Genomic DNA, 19,116 nt, shown 5'->3' with positions numbered 1-19,116 from the left:
AAAGGCAAATCATATGCCTAGCCTTAAGCTGTTTTATTACGGTGGATAGATGACTGGACAGGAGCGATCCATCTCTATGACCGACCAAAGGAGAAGATTGAGGAAGTGATTGGTGTGTAGGCACGTAACAGACAGCCACATCTTTAAGATCATGAAGTGACAGCTTTTATACTGGGATCTTGAGAAAGAAAAATACATGAAGGTATCGGTTTCTAACTCAGTTTTGGATGAATTGGATGGTTACAAGATGTCTGGTCAGAACATTAGATGCACCAGGAATGATATTTGTCTTGGAAGGAAAGTTAAGATCTCTTATAAAGCATTAGAGAAGACAAATGAGAGAACATTAAAAATCTTAGAACATTGTGACGTTGTCGAGATCTTTCCTGAAACTTTAGAGGAGACAGATATGTCCATTATAGAGTATTTCTCTCAAGAGAACAATGTGAGAAGCAGGATGTTCAGGAGAAGCACTATTAAAAAGATCTCAGCATGCACTGTTTTACTGGTGCTAAAAATCTCTTGGTGATAATGTTCTTCAGTGCAGAACGCATACTAACAATTAATGCCATCAGATGCATCCATGCAAACACAAAAAGACTCAAGAACAGCTTTTCCCACGGGACTTCCAGCTCCTCGAACGAGATCTGCCTGAAGAGCCTCCGCGTGCACGGACTGAGTGACTCATGCTCAGCACACTTGCCAGAATTTTCCACACTTGTCTATTTAAATGCATACAATGCTTGTCTGTGCACACGGACACTTATTGCATATAATCCATTTTATGGTTTTTTATACGATGAAAACCAACTCTAGCTCTCTACAGTGATGTGATGTAAATATATATTGCCTGGGTAAAACTAACACAGTGTGATAATAGGTAAAGAGGGCTCCACGCAAAGCTCAGAGGCGTCTGCTGAAAGAGTGTGTGGCTTGTGATGTGCACGAGCGTTTGAATGAGCACGGCCAGCCGCTCTCAGATGCGCAGTCGCTGAGACTGACCTCACTCGGGCAGTCCGCATTGTTTGCTTCAGAAGTGGGCGGTTGTTATCAGGTAAGAATACTCGAAATAACATTTCCCTCACTTGGGTCTTTTTTCAGACACGCTTACTAATAAAATGCATGCAAAAAGTATCATTTTCTAATTGATGAACGTCATGAATTATGTGCATAACGCACGCGTTTGGGTCTCAAACCTGATGAGTTCTGCCATTTCTTTAATAGCTACATAAAAACCTGCATGAAACAAGAACGGTGTCTTTTGATTTCACATCAGATGAGGAGGTGATAATTGAGCTATGATAAGTCAGTACGAATGCATTCCGCCCTCAGTCATCCATAATGGCTGAACAATGGTTGTTGTAAAAATATGAATTTGTGAGCTTTGGGTGAAGGATGTCTATCGACGGTCGCATTCGAGTTTGCTGTAGGAGTGTAAGAAGCAGCATGCTGGGGTCTAACAGAAGATAAGCGGAAGGTGTGTCATCTCAATGCGGGTTTTGCTTCTGCTTCACGTTGAGAGAGGCAAGGTGCGTTCAGATCTGATGGAAATAAAGAGGAGATCGCGAGCGCTTCGGCTCTTATTGCGCAGCGCTCGGGATGCTTTGTGCATTTAGAGTAATTCATACTAGACTACAACATAGGGTTTTTTGTTCAATGGGAGTGAACGACCAGGCACTTGCTTTCAGAGGCATCCAAACTGACCTAGTTCCTCTCATCACATACAGTATTTAGTCATTCTGCTCGTTTGCGGGTGGAGTTTTGGGATGGTTTTCTCTGATTTATCGATCCGCATCGGTTTCATGTCAGAGAGTCGTGTATTTTCCTTACAGTAAAACTCAGAAGGAAATTTATGAAGGCGTAGATTCTCGCTGTCCAATGACTGTACATGTTGTAATAAATAATACTGCCGTTTAAAGAGATGTCCATCATCTGACTGCTCTTGATGTAAGGCGTTTACCCACAAAATAACCCTTGTGCATTTCAGGAAAAATAGTCAGTTATGTTGTATGTCACTGTAGAGCAGTGATGTGGAAAGACACTGTTTAGTTCTAGATTTGTATTGACTGATTGATTGCACACAGACTGTATCGAGCAGATCCAGGACAGTTTGGACTTGTTCCTGTAGCTATTGTGTTATTTAATGTTACGTATATGAATAGTTCTCTAAAGAAGTAATACATCAAATATTAATTTCTCCATGTGAGCATTAGTGTTTGACATTTTCAGCTTCCATTATAATACTAACCAAACATAATTTATAAACCTAAACTATTAAAATGGGGTTAAAATGTATATTTTAGATACTGACTACTACTAATTTAATGTCTTAAGTGGGCTACTGGCCCCTTTTCAGCTTTTAGCAGTTGAAAGGTGACAAATGAATTGTTAAAAGCACATGCATTGGTTAATGTGCATGTATGAGAGAGAGAGAGAGAGATGCTGCTCAAAATTTCACATCACCTACACACATAACTATATATAAACCTTTATCTAGTGCAGCAAAATCAATGCAAAGAGAAACTAGGACAGGACTAACTGAACAGATATTAAAATATCAGTGATAGTCAAGGACATCAATCTGGACAAAATAAACTATTACAAATTAAATCACTTAAAAAGGGCCTGCACACAACACCTAAAAAAAACATATATACATATATACAATAAATATACAATAAATATATATATATATATATATATATATATATATATAGAGAGAGAGAGAGAGAGAGAGAGAGAGAGAGAGAGAGAGAGAGAGAGAGAGAGAGAGAGAGAGAGAGAGAGAGAGAGGAATGTATCTCCAATCTTTGGATAGGTTAATTTGATTAGTGTGGATAATTGGCTCACATTATTATTATTATTATTATATTGGCAGTGTTTGAATTTGCTGCTTGCAATTCATTTTTAGAAAACAGATAAGCCTAGATAAGCTTTCTGCATTAAAGTGCTGTTTCTGCCAGACAAATGTGCTTTCAACACAGTAGACAACTCAAAGTGCTCCTGCATTTCTGACTGACGTGAGAATATGTGGATAATATTACAGTGATAGAAACACAATATCCATCACTGTGCACTGACATGAATAACTTAAGCTCATGAGAATGGTCACTGTTTGTTTGCTTGTTAATTTCCGCAGGGTTGGGCCTTCATATAACACTAATTAATCATTTTATTTATAGTAAACTGATCTCGATGAAGTAGTTCGGGGTGATTTGGTCTATCATGTGTCATAAATTACTTGTGAATTACTTTTGGTACAGATTTGAGTTACCACCCAACATGCATTAGCCTCATATATCTGTTGAAGTTCACTTCATTTAGCCATTTGAAACATCTTGATACATCAGCGGATATTTCTTTAAATAAACAGGAATTTATTCATTTACAATTTATTTAGTTGCATGCATGCATAAGCAGTTATTCATCCATACATCTTATATAAAACATGTATTATAAATAAGCACTAAAATGAGTGGCAAGTGCTGTTTTGTTATATATAAAGAATGAATGCATTTCATGATTTTTATTGAATTTATCATAAAACACACAAGACGAATGCAACCAGCATATACCCTTGCTTCTTGTTAAAATGTTAAGCATGGTACAAAAATTAATTGCTTAATAATTTGATTAAGGCGCAGTACAATTAATAATATAAAGGCACTAATATACAGTTTACATGTCTCTTTGGGTTGCTGATTTATTTTTGATTAGTTCATTGTCAGTTATTGACTGTTATTCTGGTTCCAGTGATTTCACAATGACAGACGCGGTGATGGGCACGAAAGGTGTCCATGTGCAGTCTGGACCGTGTCTCGGTGCAGAGCTGACTGATGAGGAGAAGGAGATCATCAACAGCGTCATCGTCCGGGCCGAAAAAATGGAGGCAATGGAGCAAGAGAGGATTGGGTACGAGAGAGTCTATGGAAGTTTAGCGATTGTCATCGCCACCTTGTAATGACATACATTAAAGTTAAATAACACATGCATTTTAATATTTTCATGTTCGAAAGAAACGAGAAAACTGACTGTTGATGGATATGGTTTTGTTTATATTTGAGAAAAAATATTTTATGTATTGAAAAGTAATTTTTAAATACATATTAAGCATATTAAATGCAAGTAAAGTGTCTACTTTAATGTTTCGAATAACTTTTCATTGAGCACTGAGGATAGCAACTTGCTCATTTACTCACATGCACTTAACACTTTTTTGCAATATGCATAACATAAATTATGTTTTTGTAGGCCATTTCAGTCTTCATTAGACTCAGCCAATATATAAAATAAAGAGTGATCATATATAAATTGAAAAAATAAAAATAAAATACATACATAATATATATATTAAATTTTACTATATTTTAAACTACTTGTTGACAAATGGGTAGAAAATAGTGGTTAGAAGGATAGTGTCAAGATTTAAAATGAATTATTATTTTGAGAGCTGCACTGATCCCTAAATAGAGTCTTTTAATGCCATCTAAATGATTTGTGTGCTAAATTTACCTGACAAGACTTTTTGGTTGACTTAAATTTTTTTTTTTTTAATCCTGATCAAAAATGTCAAATCTAATCTAAAACTAAACAGGACACATTTTAAAATATGAAAAAAAAAAATGTAAAGACATGTTCAACTTTAATTGTGTTAATGCTTGAAAATCCTTTCCATCTTTGATCTATATAAATACAGTATATATATAATTGTGAATATTTTGAAATAAAGATTATTCGGTGAAGCATGAGCAACAGCAAGGACATGCAGATTAACATGCTTATGTTTTACCACAGTGCCAATATAAGCAGAGGGCACTGCATTTGTTAACATAATGACTAATGTGCCCCCTCTGTTTTATGTATGACAGACGTCTGGTGAATCGTCTGGACAACATGAAAAAAGCCGTTTGTGGGGACGGAGTGTCACGCTGCCTTTTATGTGGAGAGCAGCTGGGAGCCGGAGGAGACAGATCAGTGGTTTGTGAGGACTGTAAAAAGGTGAGAAACTAATCCAAATTAAACGAAACCTCATATTTAGAACATTTGAATTCTTGTGAGACTGCTATATATTTGATAAATGTACCAAAATCCTGAATAGATAACTAACACACTAAAAGGGATGCTGATGGAATCTGATTAAAGCACCGCAGAAGCTCGATTCAAAATACTGCATGAAAGTGTGACAGCTGTTTAGTTGATTCTGCTCACTGTTTATAATACTGTGCTGTAATGAACTGACTTCAAAAGTACGTCCTGTTATTCCCCTCAGAACATGTGCACCAAGTGTGGAGTGCAGGCGACTGCTCGGCCGCGGTCTGTGTGGCTCTGCAAGATCTGCAGCGAGCAGAGAGAGGTGGGGAATAACAAGCATCGCAAGAAAGTCATCTGACATGTAACCGTCTGTAAATGTTGCTCGCGTATTTTCCCTTTAAAGGTATGGAAGCGATCTGGAGCCTGGTTCTTCAAAGGTCTCCCTAAGCAGTTCTTGCCCTCACCGATGCCCATTTCCAGAGATCCCAGTCCTCAGAAGAGCCCTGCAGCTCCTCCAGCGGCTGTGCCGACTCAAGCACCGGTCGCAAGTGAGCCGGACAAACTGGGACTTTATCCAACCCCAGAACAATTAAAGGAGTAGTTCACCCAAAAATTTTAATTTGCTGAAAATGTGAGCACCCTCAGTTCATCCAAGATGGAGATGAGTTTGTTTCTTCATCAGATTTGAAGAAATGCTGCATTGCATCAGCATTGGATGCTCTGCAGTGAATGGGTGCCATCAGAATGAGAGTCCAAACAGCTGATAAAAACATCACAATAATCCACAAGTAATCCACAACACTCCAGTCCATCAGTTAATGACTTATGAAGCCAAAAGTTGTATTTGTAAGAAACAAATTCATCATTAATTCATTACATAACTTAACATAACATCCGAGCAGCTGAGTCCTTACCCATCTTCAAGAATCAGCATAAAACACATCTCTTCCATCTTTATTTGACCCTCTAACTTTAACACTCACTATTCTAATTCTATTCTTAAAAAATCTAACTACCTTTCTAATATTTTTGTATTATATTTTTTCATTTATTATGCAATTATATATATATATATATATATATATATATATATATATTTATTTATATATAGACCTACTATATATAGACCTCTAACCCTAGCTTGCTCTATTCTTTTTTTATCTGTTTTCTTTCTTTTTATTTATTATATTTTTTAAAAGCCCTTACCACGTGTACTGTGTTTAGCTAACTGAGACTCGTAATAGCACTTATATATCATTGCTCTTTTTTGGTGTTTTTGCTATTGCTATTGCTTCCACTGTCCTCATTTGTAAGTCGCTTTTGGATAAAAGCGTCTGCTAAATAAATTCATGTAAATGTAAACATAACTGTAATTTCTATAAACCATAATAATGTTTCTTCCAGTGAAAAAATCCACCCACATGTATGCTTAGATCTGTTTTGAACTGTCTTCATTTGTAAACGGTGCTTTATTTGTGCAGATTTCGCTCCTGATTCAGAACAGATGACTTTTTCGCTGAAGGAAGCATTGTTATGAATAGAGGACTCTTATTTTAGCCGGAAGCAATCGTTTAAAGTTAAAACCATAAAAATATATATATTTTTTTGGGTGAACTATGCATTTACTTGTCACACTATACTAGGACAGAAATGCCATCAAAATGATAAAAATTTTAAGATGTTTGGGCAAAATATCCCTATGATTATTTATTTATTTATTTTTTATGATTATAATACATGATATAGGGATTATCATACAATGCTGTTTTCCTGAATATTAGCACAAATGCAAACGTGACATAAATGTTATGCAACATGTACATATTAAATATGTTAGTCAGCATTCTGTGACACGTGAAATCACAGAAATCAATTAACTTTTGACTGGTAGTTTATAGTCTGTGTCTGACTGTGTGTTTGTTTTATAAACTCCAGAGGCGACAGTGGATCCACCGATCACCCAAAAACCACCTGTGGCTCCTAAACCTTCTCACCTTCAAACTCGCAGTTACTCAGAGGAGGATGGAGATGCGGGAAGCTCCCAGAATGCCCCAGTGCTGATGAAGAAGACGGTGAACGTCCACGCGGCCAGACCAGTCCCATCAGGCACATACAACAAACATGCACATACACAACTATATACATTATTTATTTACAGAATTGCATAAGAATGTGCCTCAAGCATACAGCAGGTGCATGTCTTGTTCTGTGCAAATCTCTTAAGTGGCCTAATTTTTTTTTTTTATATTTAATATTTTATTTCCTCCTATCAGTTGCTCAGGAGGCAGAGAGAGGAGCCTATCAGTCTGTTAGCACTGAATCTCATGTGCAGGAAAGAGCCCATCCTGCAGAGAGAGAGGAGCAGAAGCCTCGTCCCGTCCAGCATCAGGTCGCTCCGCCAGCGGACGACGAGGAGGAGGCTAACAGCTATGACTCCGATGAAGCAAGTAAGCAGCTTTCCATTGACCTCCTGTTCTTCTTTGAGTCTTGTTCTTCTTTGAATTTATTGATCTGCTGTCTTATTTGAATATATATATATATATATATATATATATATATACATACATTTCATTGCATAAAATGCTGTGCAAGTCATTTGAGAAAATGTCACAGCACTATTTTCAAAAAAATTCTTTGTATATTTAGGTATCCATTTATTTATAGATTTTTCTTGTATATTTATTTATGCATTTTAATTATATATTTATATATTTTAAAAAAGTATTTATTGGAGTGTTTTTTACATGTCTTTCTATGCTCCATTATGTATTTATTTATTGAATTTTGTATATTTAATTATGTATATATTTTTTTATTTATTTACACACACACACACACACACACACTCACGCACACACACACACACACACACACACACACACACACACACACACACATATATATATATATATATATATATATATATATATATATATATATATATATATATATATATATAAAATTTTATTTTTTTTTGGCAGACTTTTTGCAGACTTTTTGCATTTCCACAGGCCTTCGCCTTATACATATGTCCTTATACATATTTAAATATGTTTTGGTGTGTGTGATCACAAAATATCTATGTATGTTAGAAATGATTTTTCCATGGTATAACTTGGATTTGGCAAAACAAAATGTTTTAGCACTATTAGCTCTCACTGTTGCATTTAATTTGAAATACTTAAGTGTGTGTGTGTGTTTGTGTGTGTGTGTGTGTGTGTGTGTGTGTGTGCGTGTGTGTGCATGCACATGTGTTTCAATTAAATGAAGTGCAACAGAGAGCAGCAACATCATTATTCATATCATTTACTGAAATCCGTTAGATTAGATTCTGCTTCTCATGCATTCAATCTTAATGAAATGCTTGTGCCTAATGCCATATATTGCATTTGTTTCAGCAACTCTTGGGTCACTAGAGTTCAGTTTACTGTATGACCAAGGGAACAACAGCCTCCACTGCAGCATTATCAGAGGGAAGGTATCTATAAAAGTATTGCTTGACAAGTATCTAGTATTTTAGGAACATTATATCATTGCCTGTTGTATTTGTAAGCTAACTATTTTGTTATATAATTGAGATATGCAATTTTTACCATGCAACAGTTAGTTCTGATCCTTTAATTTAATTTGGATGAGTGTTATTGTGCTGATATTTAATTTGAGAGTCTAATGCTCTTCATAGGCCATAATGACAATCAAAGTCAATTTGAATGTGTATAGTTGCGACTCCTTTTAAATAAGCAGAATTTTAAAAGTCATGTTAGTAATATTGCACTGTGCTTGAAAGCTGTGTTGTGACAGGATTTTAAGTTATTGTTATATTTTCTTGAAGGGTTTGAAGCCAATGGATTCGAATGGACTGGCAGATCCTTATGTTAAGCTTCATCTGTTACCGGGTGCAAGCAAGGTGAGATCGTGGGCTTTTAAATGCACCATATGTACCTAAGCAAGAGCCATTCAAATATTAACAAATAAATATTAATTTTTAAAGTAATAATTCAACACTTTTGTAATGGGCCCTTTTGACAGACTGTGATGATGCATTTCCACACTTATTAAAATTGTAAATATAGAAACAATATTTTTATGTTTATATATATATATATATATATATATATATATATATATATATATATATATATATATATATATATATATATATATATAGACCTGCTTCATGAGACTGGCCTCTATGTTATTACATTATAATTTAAAAAATGAATATTAACTTTGCAGTTAAAGAAATGCAATATATAATGCAATGCAATATATATATATATATATATATATATATATATATATATATATATATATATATATATATATATTGCATTTCTTTAACTGCAAAGTTAATATTCATTTTTTAAATTATAATGTAATAACATAGAGGCCAGTCTCATGAAGCAGGTTTAAGTGACTTCCCAGCTAACTTTGTGTAGTTTAAGCATTAGTTATATAGCATTATATATTATTACATTCTTATATAATATTATGTTCTGATATTTAAGATGCATAAAATGTTATAATCGCTGATCTAGTATTGCATTTCTTTGCAAGTTACAAATTGAGAACAAGGAGATATGAATAATCTAGTAAAGACTAAAGAGTAGGATTAGTATACAAATGTATAACCCATTTGCAATAATATTTTAATAATTTATTTTATTAACTATATAGTAGCACTTTGTATATAAGCCCATTTCGGCAACGGGATACGTTTTTTTAAAAGGTAATTGCAACTCACAATTCTGACTTTTCCTCTCAGAATTATGTGATTTAAGGTTACTCAGAATTGCATGATATAAACTCGCAGTTGTGTGTTTCTATATCAGAACGGCAATATATAAACTTGCTATTCTCACTTTATAACATGCAATTGCAAGTGAAATATTAATTGTTAGATATACCTCCGGTTTCACAGACAAGACTTAAGGCTAGTCCCAGACTAAAATGCATGTTTGAGCCGTCTCAACTGAAAATATCTTGCTCTGACATATCTTAAAATATGTTCTTGTTCTGTCTCGAGATGCACACCTGTAAGGTTTCCTTTTTATAAGAGCTGCTTAAATAAGGCCTGGTCCTGGCTTAAGCTAAGACCCTTCTGTGAAATCGGGCCACAAACTCCTAAGAAAAATACTGTAAGTTTGTATCTCGCATTTTTAAGGAAAAAGTCAGAATTGCGGGATGTAAACATACAAATTGTAAAACAAGAGTAGTTTTTATCCTTTGCAGGAAGTTCTAGATTCACGAGACGGGCCTAATTAATGCAAAAGCTTCCTTTCAAAGCTTATTTCATTCTGGTTAAGCAATGACATTTAAACAAAGCATCTTTGCTGTCAATGCAGTCAAATAAATTACGCACCAAGACCCTACGCAACACTCGCAACCCGACCTGGAACGAGACGCTGGTGTACCATGGGCTGACAGACGAGGACATGCAGCGCAAGACCCTCAGGTTTCAGTCACACACATTGCAAAAAAATGTACATAATTAAAGTTCCTTACATAACTAAAATTCCTTACATTTATAAAGCACTTTTCTGGGCATTTAAATCGCTTTACATAGAGGGATCTCCTCAACACCACCCAATACTGCCAATAAATCCACAACATGCTGCTGTGAGCATGTAAGAAATATTGCTGCTGCAAATATTTCAAAGTGCTCAAAACACTTTATTTTGATAATCCATTTTATACATTTGTCACAGTGTCTGGGTTGTGTTCCCTGTGTCCACTAGGTGTCCTCCGTTCCCACGGTGTCTGTCATTTTATCACTTCCTGTTCCCTTATTTGGTCACCTTCCTCCTTGTTTAGTTAATTGATTGTTCCCCACCTGTCTCCAGTTTCCCCATTATCCTTCTGTGTATTTATACCCGGTCTGTCTTAGTCTTTGTCACGGAGTCCTTGTCGTATGTATGATACTTTCCAAAGTCTGCTCTTCCCGTGTGTTTTTGTTTGTTTTTATGTTTTTGGATTTTCTGGTTTTGACCCTGCCTGGACTGTTTACTCTTTTGGATTGCCCCTCAGTAAACCTTTTTACCTGCATTTGGATCTCTCCCGTGCTTTCTTGTATCAACATACGTGACAACATTCTACTAACAGTAAGTAACTTTGCAACTACAGGTCAACTAGCAGTTAGTAGAGTATAAGTAGACTGTCTGCTTAATATCTTCTAACACTTTCTTTGTCAGTTTATTCAACTAACCCTAAAACTACCCAAACAGTCTACCTTGAGAGTTAGTAGACATGTCGTTGCAAATAATGAGATTAAGTTGATATGTAGTTGACATGTAGTTACAAAGTTACTTATAGTTAGTAGAATGTCTAAAGTGGATTATCAAAATAAAGTGTAACCCAAATATACATTTAGGAAATAACCCCCATATGCCATACATGAATCACCTCGTAGAAGATCTATGCAGGTGGAGCTGGGGAAGAGGAAGGGTTTCTGAAGCAAGCTGCGCTGCTACTGCAAGCTCTAGTCATATATTTGAATGTTGAGCAGCGAGGTCATTGGCTACCAATACAGGAGAGAACCAATCAGCTGTGCCATGTGATAATGATGTCATTAGGTCAGATTGAGTTAGACCTATCAGACTGCGCCATCTAGAGTTTCATCCCAGAACTCTGTATTTGTGTGATTTTGGATATTTTTAAACATGTTAGCTCATTTTAATTTTGTTATTAAAACAGTAAGTTGACAAAGTCTGTGATACTGGATTGAAATGAATGATTTGGTTCAGTGTGGGGGAAAACATATACTTATATAGTTACTTTCTCATTTCTGAAGAGATATGTGTAGATATAGCAATTAGTGGAAAGGAAATTCATGTTAATTTTGTGCAACTGTTAATTTGGGACCCTGTGTGTATGTTTTATTACAGGTAAAATAATTACATTTAGTCTAATTGAATACTTTCCCAGTAAACAGTAAACCAAAAGCCCAATAATGGATGCACTGAGCGCTTATCTTATTGATCATCTTCAGAAAATGATTCCCACAGCTAAAATACGATGGAATAAGTTGATAATATAACATTAGTGAAGCATTACTACATATGTTTACCAGCTTAGAAATATTTACAAAGTATTAATATTTGGAATTACAGTTTTTAATATACAGTTTTTATTTAGTTTATAGCTTTTATAATGTGCTTTTGTCATGTTAAAAAATATATATTTATGTTTAACCTCATTCTGTTAACTTTCTGTTAATTTAATTTAAATATATTTCTGTTTAACTTCATTCTGTTAACTTTTTATCAATTAATTCTGTTAATAATTTTATAGTACTTTCACTTGTGTTATTTCAGTTAGTTATCAAGGCATTTCTAATTTTGTTATTATATAAATTTCTGAAAACAATTTAAACAGGTTTAGTTTTAGTTAACAATTAAAACTCTGCCAGTTAACTAGTTAATCATAGACTAAAGAAAGTATGCAAGTGATATGTTTTATGCTGGACATTCAGTACCATAATCATGAATACATATTTAACTTTTTAAGGGATTTTGTTTGCGCAGAATATCTGTCTGTGATGAAGACAAGTTTGGCCACAATGAGTTCATTGGAGAAACCAGAGTTGCGCTGAAAAAACTCAAGTTTAATCAGAAGAAGAACTTTTACGTGTGTCTAGAGAGGGTTGTGCAGGTGAGGTTTTGAGTTATATTAACAAACATCACTAAATATATATCCCTTTCAAATATGTGAGTAAAAAATGTTGTCTCTCTTTCCTTAGACAAAAAGAACATCAACTGCAGGCGGTGCACGAGGAATCGCCCTCTATGAAGATGAGGTAAACGTTTAAACTCATTTTTATAAGTGTATACCAAAATATCAACACAACCTAACAAAATACTTGCATTAATATTAAGACTAATTGAATATCATGTTTTTGGACACTTAAATGCATGTTATTTGCAATTATATTGAAAGTATTATAGTTTAAATTGATATTAAATGCAATTAGGACTCAAGTACATCTTTAAATGTGATTTTATAATTAGGGCTATTGTCTTTGAAATATGGTTAAAGTACTGGTGAATGTGCTGACAAGCATTTATGATAAACTAAAATAGATTTTACATTTACATTTAGTCATTTTGCAGACACTTTTATCCAAAGCTACTTACAATTGGGGGGGGGGGGGGTACATAAAGCGATTCTTCTTAAAGAGGCAAACAGACACAGTGCTGAGAAAGTTTTTTTGTTTTTTTTTGTTAAGATGATGCCAAGTAGTTTAGAAAAAAGATGAGTTTTCAGCTGTCGCTTGAAAATCGTCAGGGATTCAGCATTCCGGATAGGGGTGGGAACATAATTCCACCAGCCAGGAATGGTGGACGAGAATGTTCTGGAAAAAGATTTTGACCATCTCTGTGATTGTACCATGAGGTGTCTCTTACTAGCAGATCTCAGATTCGTAATAGAGAGTGGAAGTAGGCGGGTGCTGAGCCTGTGGCTGTTTTATATGCAAGCATCAATGTCTTGAACTTGATGCGAGCCGCAACCGGTAACCAGTGCAAGAATATAAAGAAAGGTGTAACATTGGCTCTTTTGGGTTCGATGAAGGTTTGATTGAGCTTGATGGAAGTCCAGTCAGAAGAGCATTGCAGTAGTACACCCTAGAAATGGCAAGGGCTTGGACAAGAAGTTGTGCAGCATGCTCCGTTAGAAAGGGCCTGGTCTATCTGATGTTGTGCAATGCAACCAGCAAGCAGTCTTTACAATGTGGTCTTTGAAGGTCAACTGGTCATCAAAGGTTACACCAAGATTTCTGACCAAAGTTGATGGGGTAATTGTAGAAGAACTTAGCTGTATGGAGAAATCATACTGTAGAGTTGGAGTGGCAGGGAAGACAAGAAGCTCAGTCTTTGCAAAGTTGAGCTGTAAGTGATATTCTTTCATCCATGCTGAGACGTCCACAAGGCAACCTGAGATCTGTGCAGCTAATGCTTGATCATCTGGTTGAAATGAAAGATAGAGCTATGTGTCATCAGCATAGCAATGGTAGGAGAATCCATGTGCCTGTATGATGGGACCCAGTGATGTCGTGAATATGGAGAAGAGGAGGGGTCCAAGAACTGATCCCTGAGGAACCCCAGTGACAAGTTGATGTGCTTTGGATACCTCTCCTCCCCAAGCAACCCTGAAAGACTTATCAGCAAGATAGGATTCAAACCAGTGAAGTGGAATCCCTGTGATGCCCAGTGATGAGAGGGCAGACAGAAGATTCTGATGATTGACAGTGTCAAAAGCAGAAGATAGATCAAGAAGAATAAGAACTGATGATTTGGAATCAGCTTTTGCAATCCACAGGGCTTCCGTGACTGAGAGAAGTTCAGTCTCTGTTGAATGGCAACTCCTGAAACCTGACTGGTTAGCATCCAGTTTGATGTTTTGTGAAGGAAACAATGATATCTGGAGGAAAATGTTTTAAAGTAATTTCTAGTAATAACTGTATGTCATGTAATTAAATAGAATTTGTAACGATGAAGCTGGAATACAGTATATTTAAAATGTATTAATTTTAAATGTAATACTGAAAAATATATTAGTTAATATTATATCGTATAAGTACTTAACGTGCTTTAGAATATATTAGTATGTTACTTATTTAAAACATGAAAAAAGCTTATGAAAACATGATTTTAAAGTAAAATTGTATTTTTTACATTATTGCGCTTAAGTGTTACAGTCATGAAATTGTGTCTTTTTAAGTCACTTAAGTGGCCTTTTAATATTTCGTCTGCAAGTGCATTGTTTTTTTGTTTTTTTAAGATATAGCTTAGATAAGTTTCAAAGCACACTTCTAAGTGCACATTCAATACAATTAATTCATTAAAACAGGGGTTTTCAGATTAGTCCAGATTAAACAAAACCCAACCCAGTTTTTATTCACACTAGAGTTATTTCATATAGTGGTTTCATTATTTGAGCTTCCTGTGTATTTTGTTGTGTATTGTAAAGTTTACCAGCTGCAAATACAATATGTATAGAATAATGTGCTTCTACAAGAAGTAAATACTCCTGTTCTCTCATTATCATCCACACTGCTTTGATTTCGTGTGTGTATAGACTGGGAAGGATGGAGCTGAGCTGGAAGAGAGAGGACGAATCCTGATATCCCTCATGTACAACACTCAGCTGGGTCGTCTCATTGTAGGCGTTATACGCTGTGTTCACTTAGCAGCAATGGACGCAAATGGTTATTCTGATCCTTTTGTCAAAATGTGAGTTTCTCTCTGTAAACCTTACACATTTTTATACATTATATGTTTGGAAAAACAAATTTAAGGCAATAATTCACATAAAAATTTCAATTAGCTGAAAATGTGTAAGATGTAGATGAGTTTGTTTCTTCATCAGATTTGGAGAAGTGAAACATTGCATCACTTATTCACCAATGGAGTAAATGGGTACCGTCAGAAAAAGAGTCCAAACAACTGATAAAAACATCACAATAATCCACAAGTAATCCACACACCACTCCAGTCCATCAGTTAATCTCTTGAGAAGTGAAAGACTGTGTTTTTTGGAAAACAAAAGATTCTCATTCTGACGGCACCCATTTACTGCAGAGCATCCATTGGTGAGACAGTGATGCAATGCAACATTTCTCCAAATCTGATGAAGAAACAAACCCATCTTCAGCTTGGATGGCCTGAGAAAATTTTCAGCAAATTATTTTTTTGGGTAGAACTATTCCCTTAGTCATTAACAAACACTATTAAACATTATACAGTTCTTAACAAATCATTAGTTACTGTACTATGATCTAGATAAGTATAATTTCTAGACAATTTGTACAGTACAAAAACATTTTAGTTTAAATAAAATATAATTGACATTTTAATTGTAATAATTTAAATCTAAAAAGACAAACAAATGCTTGAAAATGTGATTGTATATTTCTATGAATGGATATAGATGTCTGAAACCTGATATGGGGAAGAAAGCGAAGAACAAGACACAGATAAAGAAGAAGACACTCAACCCAGAGTTTAATGAGGTATATTTTCCGTTTGTAATGCTGACACATATTTGTTTATTGATTTCTCAAACAGTTGTTTATTTGTAGGTGTGTGCACTCTGCATCTGAGTACAATGACCCCCCAAAAATGCAGAGACAAATACAAACAGTTTGACTGAACAAGAGTTGACCAGGTTAATTATACTAAACTATTAAACCATTAAGTTGAAGAGCAGGATCCTGTTCTCAGCTCACTTAATACATCTGAGATGATATGACACATGCCTGATCTTCTAATTGTGATAATTCATCTTTGGCTAATTTGACTGAAACTTCTGGAACTTTTTAAGATCTTAGCATGATTTATTTTCATTATTTCTAGCATTTGAATCAGATTCACATTTTTATTTTCCAATGCCAAGAGTTTTTAATGTTATGAGCAATTCATGCAATTCAATTGACAAAATATAGTCCGAAAAAAAAATTATTTTTATTATTAACTAATTTATTGAACCTTATAGTCAATATGCAGACATATACATATATAAAGAAAAGTGCATATGTGTTTTATGTTTTATATAACCAGGCTTTTATGGCTTAAATATAATGATACAGCGATTTAAACTTTCTGCACTTTCAAAATTGTGTGATTAATCATGATGAAATATATTAATCTACTGAAAGCACTAGCAGATATACAGTCTATCTTCATGTTTAAAATAGTAACCCAAATTCAAATGGCTCTTTCATTAAAAAACGAGAAGAATTCTGCTATAAATGATCGTGCAACACCAATGCAATACTGACGTTTATTTAAATGTGTTTTTAAATAATCTGGTCCAACACTGAAGCCTTGTTATTCTGTTTTTTACCACATTTGTTAGATTATCCTTGCTTTGCCATTTGAACTGTTGTTTTGCAGGAATTCAGCTATGAAATTAAGCATGCAGAGCTGGCCAAAAAGACTCTTGACATCTCAGTATGGGACTATGACATAGGCAAATGCAATGACTATATAGGTATTTACTTTTATTGTGTCATTTTATCCTGTTTTTCTGAATCCATGTTTAATTAAAAACTCATAAAAAAAAACACTGACTTCAGGACGATGGAACCAGAAGTGCTAAAAGGCTCATTCTGGGTTTTACTCTACGACAATGCTTCATCCCAGCAGCTCTCTACAGTCACTTTATTTCTAGTAAAAATCTGCTTAAGGTTAATTAAATGAAACAAATCGTGTAACATTGGAAAATTAAACAAAATTCGATCAAACTTTGGTCATTTTCTCACACTTTTAAACAACTGAGAAGTTAGCAATAGACATTTTATAAAAAGTCAATTTCCGTGCGTGAACAACAGATTTTGTGATGCATTAGGTATGTTATGGTCTCTGACAGACAGCATGTTAAAGGCTCTCAGGCCGCCATTTTTTCATTATATTTCCTGGAAAGCTATAACGTAGTCAAAACATCCGGTAGTTTAGGTTTTCCAGGAATGGGACAAATGCAGCCTCCTCGTAAACACTAGTACCGTGCTTTGTGCATGTTATTTTTTGACAGACAAAATGCTACATTAAAGTTGTTTTTATAGTCTCTTAGATTTTATTTAAACCCATGCAAATGTAGATCTTGTTGTAAACAATAGTTGTTCCATTATAACTCCTTAGCAGATTTTGAAAACCTGAAAAGATGTTGATACTAGGTGTAAATATGAATCCAGATTATGCTTCAAACTGACCATATTGCTATATTGTGACCCTGGAGCACAAACAAACGTTGCTGGGGTTTATTTGTAGCAAAAGCCAAAAATCACTGTATGGGTCAAAATTATTGATTTGAATTGTATGCCAAAAATCATTAGGATATTAAGTAGAGATCATGTTTAATTACAATATTTTGTAAATTTCCTACTGTTAATATATTAAAACCTATTTTTTATTAGTAATATGCATTGCTAAGGACTTCATTTGGACAACTTTAAAGATGATTTTCTCAGTATTTAGATTTGCACCCTCAGATTCCAGATTTTTAAAAAGTTGTATCTCAGGCCAAATATTGTCCTATCATAACTAATGAAAAGCTTATTTATTCATTATTTATTCGAAAAATGGACCCTTATGACTGGTTTTGTGGTCCAGGGTCACATATTTTCATCACTGGCTTTCATTTCATTCCTCTATTTAGAATAAATGTTTGAGTAAAATATTAAATGTATATTGTACACATACACATTAAATGTTTTAAAACAGCTAATATTTCTCAATCAGGAGGCTGTCAGCTGGGTATCACTGCCAAAGGTGAGCGTCTGAAGCACTGGTACGAATGCCTCAAGAACAAAGACAAGAAGATCGAGCGCTGGCATACTCTGGTCAACGAGAATCACGTCTCCAGTGATTAGGCTCTTAAAGCGTTCTGCATGCCTTTAAGTTCTACTCGGCCCATTTTACAACTCCATTCCCCTCCACTAACTGCATATCCTGAGCTATAGCGATCTCGCTCTTGTCTGGCTGACACGTGATATGCTTTCATGAAACAAACCGTGATGTCTGGAGCTCTTCTGTTCACTGTGACCCACACAGACGTCTGTAGGTTAGCACTGAAGTGTTAAAGAACTGCACAAATATGTCACGCTCTGTAATCTGGCCACAGTAGCATTGTGATTTTAAGTTATAGTTGAAGAACAACTGTAGAAACTCCAAATATTTATCTTAATTGTTGTGGGAATGCATTAATATCACGTCTCTTAGCAATCTCTCATTTAAAGGTGTTATGAAAGTCCTTCTCCTTAAAAAAAGAAAAAGAAAAAAAAAGAGGCAGATACAGAAAGTATAAGCCCTATTTTAAGCAGTTTTAACCAGTCTAAGAATGTTTACAGGCCATATAGAATGTCAGGTACATTACTTAATTACATTTAGCAACTTATTTATGAGTCAGTGTTATTTAAGATTCACTGATATACTATTTATATTTTTGTCAATATATGTGAATTAGATTTTATTTTTAAATTTTCTGTTTTTACATTAATTTTAGTTAAAATTGTAGAATTTTGCTGCATTTTTGTCATGATAAAAAATGTCTATAATTTTTTTTTTTTACGTTTCTATTTTTATTTATTTA

General features: G+C 34.6%; 1 protein-coding gene across 2 annotated transcripts; it reads left to right on the top strand.

Moving 5' to 3' along the window:
• Positions 1 to 896: 896 nt before the first annotated feature.
• rph3ab (rabphilin 3A homolog (mouse), b) lies at positions 897 to 18,979 on the top strand. Of its 2 annotated transcripts, none has more exons than XM_026215723.1 (16): positions 897 to 1,054; positions 3,754 to 3,912; positions 4,869 to 4,998; positions 5,270 to 5,353; positions 5,435 to 5,579; positions 6,967 to 7,137; positions 7,305 to 7,478; positions 8,430 to 8,509; positions 8,864 to 8,938; positions 10,377 to 10,486; positions 12,555 to 12,681; positions 12,770 to 12,826; positions 15,106 to 15,260; positions 15,958 to 16,039; positions 16,923 to 17,019; positions 18,267 to 18,979. In XM_026215723.1, exons 2-16 carry the CDS (start codon positions 3,764 to 3,766, stop codon positions 18,395 to 18,397), a joined length of 1,767 nt encoding a protein of 588 aa, XP_026071508.1. In that variant the 5' UTR covers positions 897 to 1,054; positions 3,754 to 3,763; the 3' UTR covers positions 18,398 to 18,979. The 2 variants fall into 2 exon arrangements, with proteins under 2 accessions (XP_026071508.1, XP_026071510.1); XM_026215725.1 differs by lacking the exon at positions 897 to 1,054 and adding an exon at positions 3,190 to 3,210.
• Positions 18,980 to 19,116: the final 137 nt, after the last annotated feature.

Source organism: Carassius auratus, chromosome 32 (genome assembly GCF_003368295.1).
Source record: "Carassius auratus strain Wakin chromosome 32, ASM336829v1, whole genome shotgun sequence".
NCBI classification, from domain to species: Eukaryota; Metazoa; Chordata; class Actinopteri; order Cypriniformes; family Cyprinidae; genus Carassius; species Carassius auratus.
Note: the sequence above shows the minus strand (reverse complement) of the source record. Positions and strands in the feature narration are given on the sequence as shown.